General features: G+C 53.4%; 1 protein-coding gene across 1 annotated transcript in view; it reads right to left on the bottom strand.

Annotated features, from left to right (window-relative positions):
- Positions 1-4,705: 4,705 nt before the first annotated feature.
- Positions 4,706-23,589, bottom strand: part of ADCY5 (adenylate cyclase 5) — a 150,839-nt gene continuing 131,955 nt past the window's right edge. Inside the window, exons 14-21 of the mRNA XM_063107084.1 lie at positions 23,232-23,396; positions 20,231-20,406; positions 18,075-18,104; positions 16,871-17,003; positions 10,797-11,060; positions 9,588-9,792; positions 6,861-6,985; positions 4,706-4,971 (exon numbers count right to left, since the gene is read on the bottom strand). Coding sequence (XP_062963154.1) covers positions 4,843-4,971; positions 6,861-6,985; positions 9,588-9,792; positions 10,797-11,060; positions 16,871-17,003; positions 18,075-18,104; positions 20,231-20,406; positions 23,232-23,396 — 1,227 coding nt within the window. The 3' untranslated portion in view covers positions 4,706-4,842. The remainder of the gene's footprint in view (positions 4,972-6,860; positions 6,986-9,587; positions 9,793-10,796; positions 11,061-16,870; positions 17,004-18,074; positions 18,105-20,230; positions 20,407-23,231; positions 23,397-23,589) is intronic.

Genomic DNA, 23,589 nt, shown 5'->3' with positions numbered 1-23,589 from the left:
CCCCTCACACCCATGAATAACACCAGCTCTTCCAACTCTCCTCCTGCTACTTGCGCTTATTGATGGGGGACATTGTGGTTGAGTGGCCAGGGCCAGGTGGCCCAGCCTTGACAGTTGTCTTCCTTCTGCAGGGAGCTATACAGTATTTTTCTTCAGCGTGGAGTTTTGATTTAGACAAATTCAAAAGCTGTGGATTTTCAGAGCATGTTTGTCCCTGCCTGATACAGATCGAATTTTGTCCCCAAAGTTTTATGTGTTAGAAGCTTAATCCCCACTGACAGTGTTAAAAGGGTGGGAAATCCTATTATGGTAATTGAAAGGTGGGGCTTTGAAGAGGTGATCAGTTTGTGAAGACCATGCCCTAGTGAATGGATTAATTCTTTGATGGTTTAATGGTGGTCATGGCTTGGTTCTGAGGGCTTTAAAAGAATTGAGGAGTGAGCTCTCTCTCTGCTTGGCCATCTGCCATGTGACACCCTGCATTGCTGTCACCACCCACCAAAGAAGGCCCTCACCAGAGGTGTTCCCTGGACTGTGGACTTCCTAGTCTCTGAAACTGTAAGCAATAAATATTCTATTTCTTGATAAATTACCCAGTTCCAGGCATTTTGTTCTAAGCAACAGAAACAGACTAATACACTGCCCCTGCAGCTCTCTTGTTCAGGGGCAGCGAGAATCTGCTCAGCACCACTTTGAGCATTGTGCCTCCTAATGCCTGAGAATGTTGTCCTGCCCTGCAGAGACATGGGCTCAGCCTCTTTTTACAGGCTCTGCTGATCAGCAACTGATGGCCATTGCTGCATTAAGGAAAAGACCTGTTTCCTTTTGTAAACACTACAGTTCTGGGCATCATTTAACTACATGCGATGCAGGTGTTTTTGCTTTTGTAAAAGTCCCGTAAATGTATTTGTCACTTTGAAAGTCTTAAAGTAGCACTGCTTCCTGGTGACTAGCTTCAGCATCTCCACTGCACCAAGATTCAGTGCACCTTCCCACCATCTTGTTGGTAACATCCCACTGCAATCAAGGCATCACCAAGCTGGCACAAGTCTGGTCTTGGTTTTAGTGGGGTTTGCTGTCAGCAGACATAGAAGTGGTATTCAAAACTCATCCCACATATCAATGGCATCTTTTCAGGTAAGTTTTGCCAATAAGCATTCTAGGTATGAATATGCTTTTGGAAAAAAGTAGAACCTCATGAGGAGAAACATACATTCTCTAGGATTAGCTTAATGGGGATAGGCATGGGAAGGGCTTGTGAAGATTTTGAGTTGCATTCCTTTGTTGTCCTGGTGTGCACTGAGTGTGTGCGCGTGCGTGTGGTTTCAGGGAGCCTGTTTGAGGACCCAGTCTCTACTAGTCACAGCTGGGTAGGGGTTCTTTGGGAGCTGAGGTTCCCACTTAGGCCAGTTGGCCCCTAAAGCTTGAGCTTCCTTAATTTGGTCTCCTTTTCTAATTAATCTACCCCACCTGAAATTTTCTCAGGGTTAAACTCCTACCTCTATACAATTACATCTTTCACATGCACACTTGAAGTCCTAATGACGTCCATCTTCTTTAGCAGGAGGGCTGCCATGCCTAGGACTGTTACAACTATTTCCCCATGTGGCCGTAGTTGCAATGGCTAATGAAATCATTTTTGCTGATTCCTTCATTTACACCAGTGTTAAACTTAATTTGACTAAGCTCTTCTGGGTTTATTTCCTGAACCCAAATATAACCCCACACTTGATGGGTGCAGCAGACAGGAACTTCTGAATAGGGCCCCCTGCCTCCCGTACTACCTTTCCCTTCTTCTCAGGGGGAAGAGGAGTCATGGGGCCTGCATGAAGTTTCCTGTGGGGGTTTGACAGCAGACAGCCTGCCCTGAAACTCATCTCTGTACATTACCAGCTGTGTGGTCTTAGGCAAATAGCTCAACCTCTCTGTGTCTCTTCATCAGTGAAACGAGGTGGCCAGGAGGATTAAACGAGGTAGTTTGAACGGTGCCTATCCCAGGGTGGCACACAGAGAGGACCATCAATATTAGCTATGCAGGTCACATTGGTTCACCTCTGGCCTCAGCTCATCCCCTTCCCTTGGATCTGTGTTTTGCTCCTATGTTTTCACATTTCTTTGTCTTGGCATATAAACATGTTTGGCTCACCTGTTTAAAATGTCCTTCCCTTGATCCTGGGCCTTTTCTGGTTCCATCCTCCCTTTCATATCCCCTTCCTGGTCCCCACCCTTCATCTCTGCATTTCTCAGCCTCCTGCACTCTGGTAGCTGCCCCTCGGTCCAATGAACTGACTCTACTAAGGTCACCCTTATTCTCCCGACTGCCCTCCACAAGGATTGCAGGCTTCAGGCAACATTGTCTCTACAGCAGTGTGCTGCCCGCTCAGGGTTCCCCGCCCTCTATGGCTTCCCTCCCCAGCACCCTGCCAATGGCCAAGTGTGCAGTTCTTCCAACCACGACCAGACCCCCCGGCCCAAGCCGCAAATCAGACCAGGACACATTACCAGTGAAAGTGTTTAATAGTTAAATTATTTAAATAGACTTTTCAATTTCCATGGGAAATCATAATCTTATCTGTTTTTGCAAGAGCAGGAATAAAAAGAGTGTACACCCCTTAGAGGGCACAAAGAGCTAGCACTGCACGCTGTCACCAGTCACTGCTGAGGTGGGGAGGAGGCCCCCCTGAGGCTGGGGAGGCCCTGACCAACAGGGGGGACGTGGGATGAGCTCAGAACACACACTTCACTCAGGTTGGAGGCAAAACGAAAACCCAACAGCACTGGCAGGCGATATGGAGGAGCAGGGACTATGAGAACACACCATGGGCGAAAGCCAGCTCCCTGCCGCAGAGGGCAGGAGGGCCATGCAGGACTCACAGGATGGAGCAGCAAGAGCCTGGACAGACTCAGGCTTGGCAGTTTCAGGCCCACACTTTGCTTCTCAGAACTGTGTTCAACTGGGGTGGGAGTCGGTGTGTGGGGAGAGGATGATGGTGCTAGTGTCCAGTGAGAGGTGGTGCAGTGGACATTGAAGCGACACTTGAGCAGCTGCCATACAGCTGCCACCTCACCACCTCCAAGCTTGTGCTGAAGGCAAGAATTCTGCCCTGAGAAGCAATGGAAGGATCTAGGCACAGGCCCTAAGGGTTCTGTTCAAATGTATCTCTGTGATAGTATTTCATGTTCCAAATGCCTCCCTCATAGGTTATAAAAAATAGAATTTTTTCTCTCTGTGTATTTAACTGCCCCCTCCCCTTAAACACAAAAACCAGACAAAAATTCCTGCTAGCTTTTTCCATGGACTCCAAAGCTGGGCTGTACCCATTCCTCTGTCTGGTTTGCAGGTGGAGGGCAAGTTCACCCCTCATTCCCCAAACCTGAAGCCTGTACATTGCATCCCCAGGTCTGAGGGACCTACAGGGAGCCACCTGCACCTCGGCCAACTGAGAAGGCCAGGCAGTCTAGGCTTCCTCACACCCCCAGCCTGGCGGAGCACCTGGGCCACCCCTGAACTCTGGGGAGTCCGCAGGAGCTGCCTCGGTGCCAGCAGCAAACTCCTGACATCTCAGGGAGTTGGGGGGATGGACGGTGGCTACACTGCCTGCCACCTGTCAAGACTGCATCCTCTGGTTCCAGCGCAGCCTGAGATGGGAAAGAAGCTTTTTGTTTTCTCTTTATCATTCCATTTGCATTTTACTTAGGTAAAGAGGTGTGTTGCGTGTGTGCGCGCACGCGTGTGTTATAGGTGGGATAATGTGTCCGTGCATCTTCCTACTTCATCTGAACATATGGTATCAAAAGGACACAGCCACTGCTCTGGTTGTAACTGGGAAAACCAAAAACTGCCAAATCTGAAATGAGGGAAACGCGTCCTGTGTGAGAGCAGCTCCCCAGCATGAACACGCGCACACACACCAGTACATACACCGACACACGGTGCAGACGAGAACGCCCCGCTGTGCACAGCTGTGTTCTAATATAGAGAATTTACAAAATATAGAATTTGGTATATCTGATCTCCAAGGTCTTCAATAATACAAAATAAAAAATACAAAAGACAAGTTGGGTCCCCCGCCCACCCGCCCTCCCCTGTGGCATTCTTGTTTGCTTGTGTCTCTTACACGCATACAACTAGCATAGTCTAAAGAAGGGCACAGAAAACTTGTTTTATTTAATAAATATTTCCTTTTTCTCAGAACCGCCACTCCTTGCTCGGCGTCCTCTTGCCTCCCCCTCGTAATTAGTTCTGTTTCCCTCACAGGGCACTGTCTGTGTGTGTGGAGGTGTGGGCAGAGGACTGCGATGAAGGCCACAGTCCCTCCAAAGCCAGCACTCCTGCCCGAAAGCCCCTCCACGGAGCAGGGGTCGTGGCCTCTGTCTGAAGTTTAAAGGCTCATACAGAAAAGCTGGCCCTCAGGGCCCCTAGCCTCCCCAGGCCAGAGTCAACCCGCCCACCCACTGTCCGTGGCTGAGGCCTCTCCCTCGGCCCTGCCATTGTGTACTGGGCCGTGCCACACCAGCTGCTAAACACTCCAGCAGCTCCTTTCCACCCATGCAGCAGCACCTGTTAGAAGACTCAAGATTCCGGTCGAGTCTATTGGAGTCTTCTACAGAGGGGAACATCTTTGGTCAGCTTGGTGCTTGCAGGACGCTGGCACTCGGGGCCTGGGACAGAGGCCGCTGCCCACCAGCAAAGGCAGAAGCTGCTTCTGGAGTCAAAGTGGAAAATCTCAGCAGCGCGGCCATGTGGGCTGGAGCGCAGGCTTCGCGCTGCCCACCCGGCACACAGAAGCCGTTTCCATTCCTCTGGAGTCCAGGCTGCCTGGCACCATTGGCTGGCAGCTGCTAACTGAGCGGGGGCCCTCCATTGAGGAAATAGGTCATCATCTCGCCTTTGCCCTTGACCTTGACCACTCCCCGGCACTCCAGCTGATATGTGTTGGCGGCCAGCACCTGGTACATGTCTGTGGTGACCTGTGAAGGAGGAGAAAGGACAGGCCATCGATGACCTCAGCCATGAGCTGCTGTGGGGCCGAGCCACCTTTGATTGCTCAAAGCCTGCCACTGCCCCCTACACAGGAGTGGGGCAGCCCCTCCACTGTGGGAGCCCTCTGGACTGGCAGCTGCTCGTCCCTGAAGTGCCCCTTAGGAAAGAGAATGACGACAGCTATCGTTCTCAGCACCTGCCCTTGCCAGGTACTGTGACGAGCACCTCACGTGTGCTACTTCAGTGCTCCTGAGTCCGGAATAAGTCCAGAAGCAGAGAGAAAGTGCTTAGGGACTCGCACAGCAGTGACATTTCCGCAGTCGATATCCAAGTATGCAGCAAGTGCATTTTACAAAAGTGTCACTCCATGACAGATCAGAAAGGTTTCTAAAAACTGGTTGTTCACCAGACAGTTGAGAACCACTGCTTTTCTTGTTTCATTTTTCCATGGGTTAAGCACTATTCTTATCCTCAGGCTCAGAAAATCTAACTCTGTTGCCGGAGGTAACACAATTAATAACTGGCAGAGCCTAGATTCAGTTCCCGATCTTGTTGCCTGTCTCTGCTTTAGCTTTTGGAATAAAAAGGAGAATGTACTGGTGGCTTCATTAATTATACTTTGCTGGTGCTGGGCAAAGGAGAAATGCAGGGGTGGCAGGTGCAGGGAGCAGCAGTGCAGCCAAATGCCTCACCAGATGAACTCAGAGCCATCTCTGAGCAACGCCAGAGCCCTCCACCCCAGACACACTGCAACACAGCTGAGTGTCCTGCCCAGCCTGGCTGTCAGAGGGCAGGAGGTGCTAGGTGGGCTGCTGAGAGGTGGCCCTGCTTTGTTATTAGCTGTAGATCCCATGTGGTGAAGCCCACATGAAGATGAGGTGCTGGGCTACAGGGTGGCTGCAACAGAGTCCCTCACACCTGTCCCTGGATGGGTTAGAGCTGTGTAAAGATACACAGCTCTCCTCAGGACCCCAGTTCTCATCTGGCTGTCCCTTCTCCCCTTGGTACAGGGATGGAGGTGAGAAAAGGCCACTTGGTCATGCACCTCAGCTGGCATCCACAAGCCGGCCCGGCCGGGTGATCAGGCCATGGCTATGTGTGGGGCTGCCCCTTTGTTTAGAGGCCTCACAGGGGAGAGGAGTTAGGGCACAGTTAAGCGGTGTCAGTGCTGGCAAAAGGCCTTAAGAGTAGCACAACTAGCACTTGGGAAAACTGAGACCAGGGACACTGACTTCTCACAGCCTCACATGGAACTGGAGCCCAGTTCAGGGCCTCTTTGTTTTCAGACTGGGGCAAAAAGAAGCAAGGAAGGCAGCTGAAGCAAGAAGCAGCTGGAGAACAGTAGTCCTGAGAATCACAAGCACCAGTTTGCAAAGGATGCAGAGAGAAGAAAAAGTCTCTGGGTCTCTGCCAGGCCCCTTGAGCTGCTGGGGCTGGTGGAGGCACCAGCCCAGGGACCAGCAGCCTTCTCTGGTTCTCCTGAACCAGGCCCTGAGTGCTTTGGGCTCTGATGGGTAAGACTCTGATCTCTCAGGTGACTTTGTATCTCCTCTGTGTGCCTGGGTGGGGGAGGCATTGCAGCTCCCTGCTGGCACTCTGAGCTGGGCATGGGCTCCCCCTACCCCCACGTCCCCCGATTCCTTCTGTGCCCAGTAGAGGGCTCTGCACAAGCCTGGAGATCTGTCCAAGGTACTGAGGGCTGAAACACAATCATGTTCCTGAAGCTTCCAAGACATCACCACAAATTGCCCCATCACCCTCGAATGTGGCTGCAGAAATTCTGGCTGGGAACTGTGGGCAGCCTGCCCTGAAGACCCCTAGCATCAGACAGAGCCCCCGTGTGGCTGAGGTGGGTGGCGGATGCTCCAGCACTCACCTGAATGCGGTCGGGCACACCCGTGCTGTCCATGCGGCTGGCCACATTCACTGTGTTGCCCCAGATGTCGTACTGAGGCTTGCGAGCCCCGATCACCCCGGCCACCACAGGGCCGATGTTGAGCCCTGCAGGGGACAGAAGTCAGTCACACTTATCAAGTTAAGACGAACACCTGCCTGGCTTACCCTCACTCTTGTCCCTCTCTCCACACCCTGCAGGTTCTCCCTCTGACTCTCGGCCTGAAGATACCCGGGGTCCTCCAGGCCTCAGAAACTTGTTCACACATCACTGCTCCTGCATCCTCCCCACCCCACTGGTGCCCATGTCCTGCAAGTCCATCGCCAAGAGTGCCCTCTTCAAGGTCTCCAGTGACCTCTTGCCTAATCAAGTTGCCTCTCTTTAATCGTCCCTCTCTCGGTGGCATTCAAGTCTTCACCATCCACTCAGACCCAGCATGCCAGAGCAAGCTGTTTCCCTCTTCCTCACCCCCTGCTTCCTCCCCTGTTCTTATCCTTAGAACCAGCTCCCAAACCACCTCCCTGCCCCAGCCTCTTCTCTCTGAGTCATCCTGCTCCTGCACCTCTGGGCTAGGGCTGGGATACCGCAGTGTCCAAGCTCTGGTCCCCATGCAGGCTCTCCATCTCTGTCCTGGCGTGTCTGCTCTCATCTGCCCACCCTCCTAGTCCCACCATGGAGACCCTGAGCACCCCTGCCCCGAGCCTTTGCTGCGCCTGCTCTCCCGCTGCAGCGCCCTCCCTCCTCTGCAGGATAAACCCTGCCCTCATGTGTCCAGCTCAACCGTCACTCACCAAGTTCCAGGACGCTCCCTCTATTACGTAAACTGTCTGTCTCATACTGGTCCTTATTGAGCCTCAATGGCTGCTTAACTGTTTCTTGTGTGTGTGAGGTAGGACTGAAAACACAGCAGAAGCTCCAAAATGGACCCCTCAGGACCACTCCAAAAACCTCCCTCCGTGAGCCTCCCCTTTAGTCCTGTCCAGCCACATGCAGCTTTTTACCCCACATGCTGTTACCAGGCTGGACTGTCCACCTGACTGACCAGACTGAGCCAAGCCCACCAGTGAAGACATTCTGGAGTGCGTGTGAAGCGATCTGCCACACAAGGCTCCCAACCGCCTGCCCAGCTACTTATCGACCTCTTGGTAGATCCTATCACTCAGTCCTGGTCCAGTGAAGGAGTTGCAGCAGTTTACGAAAATACACACCAGGAGAAAACCACAACCAATGTAGGTGGACAGGGTGGGGTGAAAGTAACATAAGAATGGCTATATTACATGAAACCAAGAGTGACTTAACACAGAACTCTGGGCTGCACGTTAGTTAAAGTGCCCAAGCTGGCGCTGCCCTGGCCTTCTAGCAGCCAATGCAAAGTGAAAACCTGCTAAAGTCCACCGAGCGCCATACCCACAGGATACAAGCCAGCTTGTTCAGGGAAAGGCCAATTCCTGACACTCGGACCAGATGAAAATGTCTCCTGAGGACATTAACGATCACAATATTGGTTTTTCGTAATCTGATATTTTGGTTTAATGTGCTAATTTTGAGAATTGAAATGCCAGTATTTTTGTTGGTGAGTTCCTGTATATTTTGTTTTTTTTTTTTTAATCTGAATCATTTATGGCTTGAGACATACCCAGGGAATGGACAATGCATTAAATTTTGCGTAGAAAAAGGTCCACTCTTGCAGAACGCGTTCTTTACCTCCACAAACACAGCAGGATGAGAACACCGTTCGACAAAGCAAAGTTTCTATATTACAAAAGTAGCTCCTGCTCTGTAAGACTACATCCTTGGTAAGACTCATTCCAACGACAAACGAACGGTGGAAATGCCTTGAGCTTTATGGAACAACAGGTTCAGAGCCGTAGTTCTGAAATCATTCTGTGGGTGTGGTAGGGGAGGAAGCGGGTGGATATGGAGTGTGTTTCACTGTACTGTTCTTTCAACTCCTGTATAGAGTTGAGCCTTGTCAAAATAAAAGGATGGAGCAATAAAATAAAATTAAATACCAAAAAAAAAAACTATATGTTTTTGGATCAAAGATTTTCTGAAAAAGTAGAATATGGCCCTAATTTAAAAGCAAACCAGGGATTCTCTTCAGAACCCCCCCTCCCTGCTCTGCAGCAGCTTCCTCGCCTCCAGACGCCACAGAGGGGTCCACATGGCTCCCTCAAAGCCATCTAGCGAGGACGAGGCATCTGTCAGAGGAGGAGTCTGTGGAGGATGCGTGCATTGACTTGTCACCATGTCCTTACCATTTCCTTCCCCAATTCGTGTGCATTAGAAGAACACAAGGAAACCATTTGGAACTCAACTATCACCCCACTGACCCATTTTGTTTGTTAAGACTACTCTTTTTTAAAAGGTTGAAATATAATCATTTCATTACCAATATTACATGATTCTTCTCATATTTTTGAAAATACAAGGGTACTACAAAAGTTCGTGGAAAGATTCCTATTAGCTTTTATTTTTCCACACACTTTGTGAAGTGTTCATATTTCACATTATTCGTTTTATTTTGCTAACAATTTTGAAGAATAGATGCTCGATATTTTTATAAATTTGCAAATTTAATGACTTGTAACATACTTATACATTTTTATATTTAAAGTGTGCCAAGTATTCGATTTACTGCTTTTCATGTTTACTGCATGAATTTGGAATGCTTTTAAATAAAACCCTGCTGTCGGGTCAGTCACTCACCGATCTTCATCTGGAAGTTGTTGAAGGAGTGTTCATTGATATACTTCATTTGGTCCATCAGCTTCATGGCAAAGTCAGCCAGAGCTTTGATGTGGGTCTTGCCCACCTTGTCGTAGGTGGAGTCGTTGAGGCCCGAGGCAGCCATGTAGGTGCTGCCGATGGTCTTGATCTTTTCTAGCTGCCTGAACCGATCCTCGCTGATGATCTGGACAGAAGGAGGCCTAACCTGGGTCACCCAAGTCTGGGGCATGAAAGTCCACGTGGAGGGACAGAGGATTCCTCCCCGACAGAGCCAGGCCTCCTCCACACTCACCCCATGTACAGTGACTGTGGCCTATCTGTCCCCCACACCCAGAGCCCCTGAGGACAAGGTCACTGGTCACCTCTGGGTCTCTTGTCCCCAACAGGGGCTGGATGGCCATCTCCCCCCTCACTGGCTCACATTCCCATCCCACCCAGGGAAACCTCATCTTCATCCAGTGGGACCCTTCTCCTACCTTCTGGCCCTGCCGGAAGCCTTCCCAGACCATTTCAGCCAACTCCAGTTACCCCGCTGTCCCAGAGGCTTGTGGCTGTTCCCAGCACTGTGCGGTCCCAGCTCCATCGCCCTTCTCCTCCCTGCCCTACTGGACTCAGCATCCCCAGCACCTGCACACACTAGGTGCTCAACAAGGGGATGAGCTAAATGAAGAAATGTCTGTTTCTGCCTCCGCTGCTCAGGGTCTTGCATCTTGTCCTGCCTCCTCCCTTAGCCTGAGGATTCCCCGCTCCTTTGACTCTCTCAAAGCCCTGGGCACAGACGCTGGGCTGTTCCAGGCCCTGGGCCCTGTCCGTCCCTGCATGGCATGAGTGGAATGGTGGATGACAGCAGTGGTTGGTGAGCCAGCGGGGCAGGGCCCTGAAGGTTCAAGTTCAAACAGCCTGGGCTGAAACCCCAGCTCTGCCACTTACCACCAGTGACCTTAGGCAAGACACTTAAGGTCTGTGGGCCTCAGTTTCCTCATCTGTAACGTGATGCTAGGGGAGGACATGTATGCGAGGTGCCTACTGCAGCACCTGAGACGCGGTCAGGCTTCTGCCCTCAGAGTTCCTGTCTCCACTGCTCACGTCCAGAGGGGGAAGAGGCCCCAGGTCTCTTCATGTCCTTGCCACAGCAGGGGCCCAGGGGACCCCCCAGGAGTGTGGCCTGCCCCCACAGGTGCCCCGCACCTCGTCAAAGTCGGCAATGATCTCGTTGAGCAGCCGCAGGCACTCGACACCCTCATTGTTGGCCTCCAGCTCCACGTAGAACTCGGAGAAGTTGGCGATGGAGGCGAACATGACGGCCACGCACTCGCAGGACTGGTAGTAGAGCTCGTCGTTGCGCCGCTCGCGGGCCAGGAAGTGCGCGGCCACGTCCTTGGGCAGGATGTTGTGCAGCAGCCGCCGGTTGTAGGCCTGCAGCTCCTCCATCTCCTCCTTCTCCTCCGTGGCCTGGGGACACAGGACCGGTCAGAAGGAGGGCAAGCGAGCACCCTACCTACACAAGGACAGCGCGAGTCTCAGACGCCAGCGGGCGCCAGTGTTCCACGGGTGACCGGCCGCCTACCCTCCAGCTCTGCTGCAGCCGCTGCCTCGTTTTCTCCAGAGTTTATCAGAAAAGAAAGACGTTTCTAAGCATCTAACTCTTCCGCCTGCCAAGAGTGACGCACATGAGGGTGTTGATCCCGGAGGAGGGAAGCCCTGAGTGGAAACGGGTCCCATCTGCCCAGGACAAGAACCAGGCTCTAGGTGAAGGGCATGGCCCAAGAACCATGCTCCAAATAGCCCTCCAGCTCCCGAGTGCTCCTCAGCTTTTCATTTTCCTCTAAATATTAGGAAATGCAAGCAGAAAAGCAGTTTGTCAAGGGTTCTTTAATTGACTGACCCCACAGGGAAAAACTGCCCAGAGCCCTGTCTGATATCCAGGTTCCCATGAGAACAGACTCACCCCAGAGCCAGATGTAGCCAGGAGGTGCAGGTGCCATGAGGTGCCAACCGGGGTGAGAATGGGACATCACCATTGATTGACTTTAGTCTTCTCCCAGGTTGGGTCTGAGTCTGGACAACTGGAGTTGTGGTCACCCACCCTCCAGGTTAAAGGGACAGTGTCCAGAAGCCAGTAGTGGCCCACAGAGGCTGAAGTGGAAGCAATCATGCACTGAGGTCTGGCAAGGAACCATTTGACCAGTGTCCCTGGGACATGGGATTGCAGGGTGGAGTCTGCAGGCTTCCCTACCCTCAATGGCAGACAAAACACCCCTTCAACTGGAGTGACAGTGTTGGTAAAACGGGAGAGGAAAGGACCATTAGCAGGGCGGTTTAAAAGATCTAGCCAGCTTGCTTGGGCCTTTCCCAAGTAAATGCAGGTACCTTTCTGTTGGGCTGCAACTAGAGTCTCCAACAGGGTCAGAGCTGCACCTGGCAGTGGCTGTCCATGGGGAAGGAGCTAGCACACCTTCTCAAGGCTACTGGACCTGGGTGCAGCAGGGAAGGAGAGACCCCAGGGCAGAAGCTCTGGAGCACCAAGGCTCAGCAGCCAAGCCCTGCCCCTAAAGTGAGATCTCCTGGCTGTACTGTTCATAGCCTGGTGGCCTCCTGGAGCCACTAGGAATGGGGCAGCAAGGATTGGGGTCATGCCTCAAAAAGCTCCTGGACCCTAAGGGGCCCGTGCCTGCCATCCACCACTCTCAGACACCAGGTGGGTCTGGGTAGCATGTGCAATGTTCCTGCCTGGTGACTATGCTCCAGTGAGGTGGGACAATTTGACCATGCCCCTTCTTATAAATAAAGGCCACTTGCTCCTAGCTCTGAAACGGGTGCGCCTGAGGGAGGAGGCTGGAATAGGAATCCCCACACTTCTTGAGGGCTATCCTATGGAGGATCCCTGGCACGCTGTCCATCTGCCTCTGAAGATGCACCTGCCTGCTGATAATCCTGCTCCTGCCACCTACTGAGAACACATGCTGGGGGCCCAGGAAGGCCCAGGAGCACCCCAGCTCTTTTGATCTGCCCAGCAGGTGGCAGAAATGGGACACATGCCCTTCCCAGAGAGCATCTGCCCAAAGTGTCAGGCAGAGTGGATGTGTAGGCTAGGGAGAGAGGCCAATCCCCCAGGGCCCAGCCAGGAGCTCCCACCAGATCTGGGGAACTCCACCCCAACATAGGTGGATGCCAACATGGCCAGCTGCTTCTAGGGTTGGGACCTGGCAGGGCAGGAAGGTTCAGGGGTCTGCAGCCTCTGAGCGGTCTTAACAAGATCAATGTGGGGGGTGGTCTCCCAAGAACTGAGGCCCAGCGTTAGGCCAGGAAGGATGCGTTCCTTGTGCAGGTGCTTCAGGAAAGCTGAGGAGTCTGGGCTTCCCCACCTCCCTGCCGGCACCACACCCCCCACCAGGACACAGGTCCAACTGCAAAGGAGCTGCTGGGTGAGCATGAGGTAGCACAGGGACCACCACTCACCCATCCCAAGGGCCTGCTTTCGGGGTTTTGTTGATTAGTATTTATTTGATGTCCACCCCCTGCTGCCAAAAGCCCAGGAGAAGGATGGGAGTTTGGAGGGACCTGCTAGCATCACAAGCCTGTTGAAAACCTTCAGTGGAGAGAGGCTGACAGGCTGGCAGGTAGACACAGGCTCAGCCACACGTTCACACAGGCGGGGAGGGGATGGTGCAGTCAGTTGTTCCCTTCCGATCTGCCCTCATTTTCCCTCCCTGTGCAGAGCCCTTGGTGCCTGCGCAGGCAGAGCAGGGAGGGGGCCCAGCGTGCATGGAAGCAGAGTGCCGAAGAGGGTGACAGGTGGGGGACAGAGCAGGGGGCTGGAGGGCTGGGGAGATTGGTGCCCTGGATGGGGGGAGATGGGGGGAGGCAGGCTTCTCACTGTCAGAGAGGACACGTGCAGGCACAGAAGGGGGAGGCTAGAAGGAAGCCTGAGGTACTGATTAGAATGGGAGGTACTGGCATGAACGCGTGATTTTCAAAAATACAAAGGCGTACTTCAAAAAGTTTGTGGCAAATGGAATTAAGATAATATGAATCTTTCCATACAAAGTCCCCTCATATATACACAGATGGATGCTGCAGTAGTGTAGATATACGTGTATGTGTGTACACACACTTCTGTGTATGTTCATACACTGACGTGTATTTCCTAGCTTTGTCCACGCGAGGACCTAGAAGCAGCAAGCAGACCGAGTGCTCAGATCTCGGTTTCTAAACACCATTCCCCACTGAGAAGAATGAAGGCTCTTGGAAGAAATCACTGATTCCTGGGCTGAAGTAGAAAAGGAGCAAGACAAGCCCGAGACATCTTGTGCTGGAAAGTCAGAAAATGCTCCGAGAATGATGGAGACATGTCAAGTGACACAGAAGCCAACTCAAAATGCTCACTGGCCAAACCTAGGACAATTTGTGCATTAAAATAAATAGTAAGGGTGGCAAATTATAACCCACTGGATTAAACAGGAATCTATGCGTCCATGCTGATGTAGAAAGGTGAATGAATAAGCAAGTCAGTGGGGGGGCAGGGAGGGCTCTTCCTTGCAGTAGATGCCAACCAAGAGAAGGAATGTGGATGGAGAGCATCGCTATCCAGCAGGAGGCACGAGTGGCTGCGCAGGCTGGTGGGCGGAGACTTGCTGAGGATCTGAAACGTGATGTAATATCAGACTATCCTTCCACAAAATGCTAATAAAATACAAAGAGGAAAAAGGGGACTGACAATGGAGAAATCCGGCAGACACCAACGTGAGCAGGTGATGGAAGGTAACGTCATCAATGGTGGGTTGGGGTCAACATGGTGGAGTCTCCCATGTGCCACCCCCAGAAATGAGTAGCACCATTTCCGTGGGCTTCCAGGGAGGCATAGCCTGAGTGTGGACGCGGGTCTGAAGGTCAGAGGGTAACGAGCTCCTTAAGACTGGCAGGACTGAGAGACATGCAAAGACAGGAACTGCTGCAGACTGGCAAGACAGCAGACACGACAACTAAATGCAGAGCGTTCCTGGACAAGACCCTGGACCAGAACTGGGACGGCCAGCAAAACGTGGACTGTGTTTGCATTCCCCTGTTGATTTCCTGAGGGGAGGTCACATGGGGATGAGTAGGGAGTGTCCTTGTTTTTGGAAGGCAGACGTTGTGGAATTTAGGGGCGATGGGGCATTATGTCAGAAAATACATACAGAGAAAGAGAGGGCAGTAAAGCCCAGGCAGAAACTGGGCTGAGTGTGGGTGCGGCGGCGGCTGCAGTTCTTCATGCTGTTCTTGTAACTTTCCTGCAGGTTTTAAAAAATAATTTTTCTTAAAGAAATTATTTTTTTAAAATTATTTTTAAAAACTTACCCAAAAAGAGAGATAAAATGTGGGGGAAGGCTGAGGCACAGGGAGGGAGGAGGTCAGAGAGCAAATGTAAAGAGGGGGAGCTCTGCAGCGACAGCTGGGGAGGAGCACTGAGAACACGAGTGGCCTCGGGCTGCAGCTGCGGGACTGCCAGCGCCCCCAGGTGGCGCTGGACCGCTGGAGGGTGAGGGCACGATTCGGATATATGCGCAGGGCCTCTGACCAAAGCGACAGGAGGAGGTCTTGTCCCTGTCCCCAACACTCCCTGCAGCAGAGGAGAGGCCCTGAAGCTGTGGCTGTTTCAGGCCTGGAACTTTCAAACCCTGCTGAGAGCTGGGAGGCTTCAGCTCTCCCTGAGGGACAGACACACGTCCTGGTTCATCAGGGCACCCCGGCTGGGGCTGAGAGAAAGCCACTGCCGCCAACACTGGGGGAGCACCAGGCATGGGGACTCTGGGAAGCTGCTTTGCTCAGCCTGTTTGACCCCATGCACTCGGGAGCTGGAGAGGGACACAGGAGAGGCAGCATGGCAGGCTCGCTCTTCTGGAGGCCTTCACAACACAACTGAGAGGCACAACAGCAACCATCTTGGGTGAGGCTTCCTGGGGGGTGGGCGTGGGGGAGGAGGGTGTGTGTCAGCAGAGAAGTGGAGGGACATCGGCTCCAGGTCCCATAGAGCATGACTAGCCCCTGACAGAGAGCTGGAGCCTCCCAGGAACCTCCCCAAAGAAGGGGTGTGGAGAGAAGAGAGAGCCAGGGGAGGGGCAGACTCACACTGGACAGTCCCCACGTTGCTCCCAGCCCAGGGCTTTCCTGGAGGCATTGCATGCGGAACACGTGTGACAATCTCCCTGGTTCCCCACCCCCAACCCCAGGGCACCCCACTGCAGACCTCAGAGCTCATGTCCAGCATGACCCCATGCAAAATACCCCACAGAGGGGACAACCAGATGCCCCATCTTCCCAGGGCCTCCTGCCCCAGCCTGAAGACTTTAATCTCCATGCTGATAAGAGGTCTGGGACGGAGGAGGTCTCAGCAAGTTGCGGATGTGCTGAAGTGGCCTGGAGACAGGGCCAGGCCAGGAGAGGCAGGGGCCAGGCGAGGCTGTGCCTTGCAAGGGGCTGGGCTGGGATCACAGGGCCGAGGCAACCCACATGGAAGGCAGGGCTTTCTCACACGGTGTGCCCTTCTGAGGAGATCCAGTAGGTAATGGGGCCACAGGGCTGTGCTCGCACGTGGAGCACACTCTGCTTGGCCATTGGCATCCCTTCCTCCTGGTGGACACAGTCCGCAGGGCACAGGACTCAAAGCCCGGAGAGCCAAGAGCTGGCTGGATTTCAGTCCCACTGTGCACCCAGCATGGGGCAGAGCCATGGCCCTCAGCACCCCACTGTCTCTGCCACTGCCGCCTGGCTGGGCTGCCTGTTGACAGTCTTTGATGCTCTTTGGATCCATCTTCCTCTGGAGGTGTCTTTGCGTCCACTTCTGGTCATGGGTAGCCCTGCTCAGAAGCCTTTGGTGCCAGCTCCCCTGCACTCTCCCTCTCCCCACCCTCCTGGGCTCCTTGCTACCCCACCACACACTGGCCTGGCTGCACCTCCCCTGTCCCTGCCTGTGGATACACAGTGCGTGCTCAGTATTTGCTGACTTCAAAGCACAGCTCCCAGGCACATCAGAGTCCCAGCACTGCTGAGGGTGGGTTTGTCTGGAATAGGCTGCAGGTTTTGCCTCTTGGCCCCAGACAGCAGGGAGCAGGCTTGCTGGGGTACTGGTCAGCTGGAACAAGGCCTAAGCTGGACACCGTCAGCATAAGACTAAGGCCTGGCCTGGCCCAGACGATTAGCTTGTTCACCCCATCACCTGCTCACTGGCTCTATCATGACCACAAGCGCCTCCCCCACCCAGCCCTAGCCCCAGGGCCACCCACCTGCAGTTTCCAGAGGAAGTCCAGGCGGGCAGTGGACTCCACCTGCTGGGCATGCAGGTATAGGGCCAGCACGAAGACTGAGATGATGATGGGCGTCACCACCTTCAATGCCACCTTGGTTGCATGCTCAGGGCTGCAGGTGGGAGGCAGACAGACCTGAGACTGCCCTGGCACCTCACAGCAGGCTCTGAACCTCCCTATCCCAGGCCTTCTTTCTTGCTCCCACTACAGCTTCCACCCCTGACACTACCACTCAAACTTTGCCTAAGGTGTGCTTCCTCCAGGAAGCTTTTCTGGCTGGCAGCCCCATCTCAGCCCCTGCTCACACCTGCAGCTCAGGCAGCCTTTACTCCTCTCCTGATGACTTACATGCCTCTGTCACTCAGGGGCTCCCCTCTGGTCACATCAAGGGATGAGCTCAGCCCTTCTAAAAGGCAGCGTGTACATTCCAGGTTGGACAAGACCAGGGCAGTGGGTACAGAAACAAGGAAGCCAGGCAGGCCATACTGACCCAGTCTCTGGGAAACCTTGGGCAAATCGTTTAACCTCTCTGAACTTTAGTTTCCTTATCTGTAAAATGGGATAACAATACCCACACTTCAAGACTGTAATAGGGATTAAAGACACTGTATACAAAATGCTCAGTGCAGTACCTGACCAACAGCAGGCACTCCAAAACTGGTACCTATTACTGCCTAATTATATTTTTGTTAACATTATTAATAAATAATCTTCATAAAAGCAGGTATTAAAAACCCGGTCTTTGCGCCAGCAAAGAGCCCAAACCTTGAATGTGGCTCAGTGCCGCCCTGCCCAGGCAGCAGCCCCGCTGCAGGGCCTGGCCCTACAACCCTGTGGGCCTCGCCTCCCCTCCAGTTCCTGCTGTCCTGAATCTGGGGTCCTCATACATGCTCCTGGGGAAGAGCTTGAGGCTAGTGCTTTAAAATGAAGCCTGTGGAATGATTTTAGGCCCTGATGATCCCGGCCACCGAGTCTATAGATCACCTTGGGGTGGCGGGAATCATAAAAGTAAACAAAGGTATCTACCCCATTAGGACGCCTAGCTGCCCCGGGAGGCGTGGGCCTCCTCCTCCAGGGCGCACATGGCCGCCAAGGCCCCTCCCACCTGGACACCTGGTGCCTTCTCGCCTGCTTTGCGCCAAGGGCAGGGAGAGGCCCTATCCAAGAAGGAGCATCAACTCACCACTGGGAGGTGCCGTTGTTGTTGAAGTCTCTGTGAACAGAAGTTGGGGAAGACTGTTCAGGCCGTTCTTCTGCATAAGGCAGCTTGCACGCCCGCTCTGTCCCCCCACCCCGCCCTGCTCTGCCGCTCCCCGCACCCTGCTCTGTTCCCCACGCTCTGCTCTGCCCCCCATGCCTTGCTCTGCCAATCCCCCCCACCCTGCTCTGCCCCCCATGCCTTGCTCGGCTGCCCCTGCTACTGTGGCTCCTTCGTCCCCCACCCCCAGAGCCCCTCTGTATCCAAGGGCACTTTCAGTAGGGGAAGCTTGCAGAAAGCCCAGCCCCAACTGGTACCTGGTCATCACCACTGCAAGTCACCCAGCTCTTACCTGGGACCCTGTCCCACCCCCAGCACATCCCCCTGGCAGACACCTGCCCACCTCTCCCACCCCTGCCCTTTACTGCCATCCAAGGGAGTGGAGGAGAACATTACACCTGCGCCGTATGTTGCGGCAGACTCTGGCCACATGTGGCTACTGGGTCAAAAGATGTGGCTAGTGCAAGTTAAAATGTGCTATAAGTGCAAAGTATACACCAGGTTTTGAAAAATTAGTGTGGGAAAAAAGATCAAGTTTTTTACTAATAACTTTATATTGATTACATATTAAAATGATCTCATTTTGGATATATTGGTTAAATTAAAATATTATTAAAATTTATCGTTCTTTTTGCCTTTTTAATACAGCTACTAGAAAATTTTAAATTCCATATATGGCTTGCATCATTTATCTATTGGACAGCACTGCACTAGAGTGAAGCCAGGGCCTCCCAATCCAGAAATGACCTCCATTCTCTGCTGCCACTTCAGCAGTGGGACAGGAGGCTGGGGGTGGGGGTGGCAGGTAAGAAAAAGAGGGCAAATTTCCCCGCTCCAGCCGCGATCCACGGGCAGAAAGGCCGCCGGCCCCCACCTCCTCCTCCTCGCAGGACGGGGCAGTGTCTTCCTGTCATCTGCCCACAGCCCCACACACCTGCCAGGAAGTTCTTCCTTGAATCTGACTTAGATCCCTCATCACACCTTTGTTTTCTCAGGTGACACGTCCTTCATAAGAAAGGAACATTTCAGACGGGCTATCTGTTCTATCCACGATCATACCTCACTGCCTAGCTCAGTGCCCGGCACATAGTAGGCCCTCAATAAATGCTTCTGAATGAATGAATGCGTGAACAAACGGATGGATGGAGGGATGGATCTCTTCTTCTAACTCAGAAAGTGCAGTTCGCTGCATTTTCTCGGGGACACAGACCTGTCACACTTTTTTTTGCACTTCTTGGTGTGTGTGGGGGCGGGGGTGACGGGAAGAAAAGGTACCATCAAGCACTTTACATGCATTTTACTACTATGGTTATTATTCCCATATTACTGGGGGAAAATGATGAGGTTCAGGAGAATAACTAAGTGCATGTCTAATGCTGAGATTAAAAATCAATTCGACCCAAAGCCAAAGCCAAAGCTCATTCCTTCATGGATGCCTCCCTTGGAAATCTTACATCTGCCACTAGAAGATGAGGTTGATAGTGGGGCTAGACAGCCCGGGCCACAACCCTCACACCCACCATTGCTGTCATCACGACCAGGAGTGTTTGAGCAGTGCACAAACCACCCACCCTTACACGGTGGGCCTGCCTACTGTGCTGGGTTGCTGTGAGGGTGAAAAGGGATAATGTATAACCAAGTGCCTGGTTCCAGGAGGGACACAGAGCCCATAAACAACGAAGGTTGTCCCTCTGCTCCCAAAGGGGTCAGACTTTGCTATTCAGCTCTGTCAAACCTTGACCCCTCTGGGCCTAAGATGCCACAGGAAGCTGTGAAAATGGTCCATCAGAGGCTGCCCTGGACAAGCGAGGAGCAAGCGCTAAGCCCTGAGGGTGGGAGTGAGCACAAACTGCAGCAGAAAGCAGTGGAACCTGTCTCCCGAAGCTGTGCTCACCACGGGGGAAGTGGGGAAAGAAAAGAAACAAGACCCTGTGCTACGCCCAGGGTGTCGGGGCTGGGGAGGAACGAGATGCTCTCCTGCAAGTTCCCTGCAGTGGTGCCAGGCCCCACAGCCTCCTGCTCTTCCTGCTTCCCTGCGATGCCTCAGACCCAGTGTGGGGCACAAGGAAGATGTTGCGTACATCGTGTTGGCAGTGACCAGCAGGTCGGCATTGTCGAAGAGTGTGACACCAGGCACCTCCACCATGAGCACGTAGATGAGCTCGATGGCCAGCATGAGCGCCAGCTTCCCGATGCAGCTGATCTGCAGGAACACGGAGCACGCCAGCAGGCTGAGCAGCACGCTGTAGGTGAAGTACTGCGGAGAGAGGGCAATGGGCTTCAGATCCCCAGCCCCGCCCTCCCCCAGCACCCCTCCAGCCTGAGCTGGCCACAGGTGAAGCCTGGTTGGGGATGTTTCTGCTGATGTAAACTTGCCAACAGGGGTGACAATGAGCAGAGCCCTGGTTAGGCACCAGGAGACAGGACTGCAGCTTGAGTCTGGCCAGTATGGGCAGTACAGCGTGATGTTAGAGCTGGCTACAGATCGGGCTGGCCAGGGTTCCATCCCTACTCCACTACGCACTGGTTGTGTGTCCTCTAAGCCTCAGTTTCCCCATCAGCAAAACTACCTATCTCGTGGGTGCACTGTAGTGATCTCATGAGATGAAGCCACTTGGTACGGTGACTGGCGCCCTTCATCACTGGGAGCGCAGCCCCACAGCTCCTGACCTGCAACTCTGAAATCCCAAGCTCTGAAAACTGAGTGTTTTCATAACTCATGGGGGCAACACCTGAACTGACCTTACTTACCAGGTGGCAAAACCTGACCTAACTGATGTAGTGCTAATTATCATCTTTACCCTGCTTTCTGTGACTATTCAAATATTTTGCTGTGGAAAGATTACTTTATTTCATTATCAGGGCTGCCCTGAACTCCACTGGGGATGTGAGACAATCTTTTAAAATATGAAAAATTCTGAAGTCCAATATATATCTGGCCCCAAAAGTTCTAAATGAGGGATGTGGCCCTGTACTATATACTCTGGGGAAGTCACTTCTGGTCTCTGAGCCTCAATTTCCTTTTTAGACAGCCAAGGGGCTGAACAGGTGATCTCAGAGGTCCCCTTCTTTGTTGTCCCCTGACCCCAATTCTAGACATGTCAGCATCTATTATTTTGTTCTTTCTTTTAAATTTAGCACCATTATTTCTGAGTCAAGCCCTGGACTCTTACTATTGGCACACTGCCTCTGCCTTGGGCTGGGGGCCAAATAGCAATGACTGGCAGTGCGGGTAGCCATCAGGTTGGATCTTCTGCCTCTCCAGGCCTTCTGGAGCCAAGAGAGGGACTGTGAGGATCCCATGGTGATTGTACGGGGGGACAGCTTTCAGTCATCACCAGTGATGGGGGCAGAGAAGGCAGTGGGGAGGGCATACCCAGATAATTCGGCCCAGAGCCCCAGCTACCTTGTCCTTTGAAGAGGGGGATCAGGTCCCTAATAGTCAGCCTGGATTACCAGACAACCAGGAGGCCAATGCTTAATGCTGGGCCCCCCAAAGGCATCAGGTCTATGAGGAGTTGCTGAATCCAGAACACTTGTGGGGTCAGGGCAGCCTGAGAGCTCTGGAGCCAGCAGGGCCTGGGCCCAGAGGACCTGAAACTGGCTGGGCAGGTGAAGGCTACAGGCTGGGACCAACCGTCTACCACAAGAGGAGCCAGAACATGCCTGCCGCTGCCCCTTCCCCCCGCGCTTCCACTTCTCCTGTGGGGAGACCATCGAGGGGCAAGTGTGAGGCCAAAAATAGCGTCCGCCTCCGCTCCTCAGCAAACAACCCTCAGGAAGCAGAAGCAGGCTTCTGTGGGTTCTCCAGATGGGAGAGGGAACAGAGGCTGGCGGCCCAGAGGCTGCCCTGCCTGCCCAGGCAGGAGGAGAGAGAGCTTGCCGCGGGCCCGGAATGGGGCAAGGGGGCGCTGGGCAGACACGCCTGTCCAGATGAGCCTACTCCTAGCGTTATCTGCACAACAAAGACATGGATCAGGCTCGCCTCACTGGGACAGCCCACAGGGCCCCTCAGCTGCAGTTTGGAACCCTTCTTGGGAGTTGTGGGCCCTTCGGGAATTGAATGTAGGCACAGACCTGATCCCCAGAAAAGGGCAGAAACTGCCATCGTCTCACAGGTTGCCCGTGAGTGTCCGGCGGGGCATGGGGGCGTGGCACTGGCCCGCGCGTGGAGCAGCCTGGCCCTGCTGCTGGCCAGCAAACTGCTCCCCGACAAACACAGCAACACGGATGAAGCACCTTGTGCTCTTCAGGGGCTTAGACACTCCATTCTCTGAATAAAGATTCTTGGCGTTATTTTTTAAACCCAAAGGACTGTAGTACAAAATTTCTTTCGGGGGACAATGAAAATGCTATATATACGTGTATTTGGTGGCTGGCCGGCACAGGTATCAAACTCTGGACCTTGGTGTTATCAGCACGACACTCTAACCAGATGTTCTAAAATTAGATTATGATGATGGCTACACAAATTTGCAAACGCATTAAAAACTATGAACGGTACACTTAGAGTGGGTGGTTTATGGTGGTACTGGTTTGGGATTGGGCTCCCTTTTCTCCCCTCCCTGCTCTCTGACCCTAACGGCCAGGGGGTTCAGGTGGGTTCTCCTGAGGCAGAGTCCAGAAAGTTTTCCCCTCGGGTTAGGAGCACAAACTCTGGAGCCAGACAACTTGGGTGAGAGCTCTGGCTCTACCACTTACTAGCTGCGTGACCTTGGGCAAGTTACTTAACCTCTCTGTGCTTCAGGGTCTTCACGTCTGTAAAGGAGATGATGTAGCACCTATGTCACAGGGTTGCTGTGAGGATTAACAAGGGACGTGTGTACAGCACTCAGCACAGTGCCCGGCATGTGGGGAGCTCTCCAGCAATAGCTACATTACCATCAGTGTTGTCGTTACATTGAGGCGACTACCCTTGCACACCCACATCTGGCACGTCAGTGTGAGAGACTGGAAGACAGAGGTTACTGGAATGGCAGTGAGTTGGTGGCCCCTGACTGCCCCTTAGACTGCTGAGGGTAGAGTGGGGAGGGACAGGAGGGTCTCGGTCCGCTCCCCTTCCAGCCCCTGCCAGCCCAGTACCTCAGGGAAATTACAGTTGGGCCAGGGGCTGCCGCAGAAGCCCTGCTCCTCGCCCAAGCTGTAGTTGACGGCCGACTCCACCACGTGGCAGGCGTTGACCCGGCTGGCGCTGATGTTGTGCTCTTCCGCCAGGCAGCCCAACAGGTCCTTGGAGTTGCACATGAACTGGGGCAGAGGAAGAGGGCAACGAGGACAGGGTCAGCCCCTGTAGCCAGGCCTGGGCAGCCCATCCCATGGGGCAGCGGGCACCCATCCATCCTGTCTCAGGTGCAGCCCGACATTGACTGGGGAAAAAACCTCTCCCAGGGAACAGGCAAGGTTTGCCCAGCTGCCCTGCTGGAAGGGGCGTGCCTGTGTG

The sequence above is a fragment of the Cynocephalus volans genome, chromosome 1 (genome assembly GCF_027409185.1).
Source record: "Cynocephalus volans isolate mCynVol1 chromosome 1, mCynVol1.pri, whole genome shotgun sequence".
NCBI classification, from domain to species: Eukaryota; Metazoa; Chordata; class Mammalia; order Dermoptera; family Cynocephalidae; genus Cynocephalus; species Cynocephalus volans.
The sequence above is the reverse complement of the archived record's forward strand: the minus strand, read 5'-3'. Positions and strand labels throughout refer to the sequence as shown.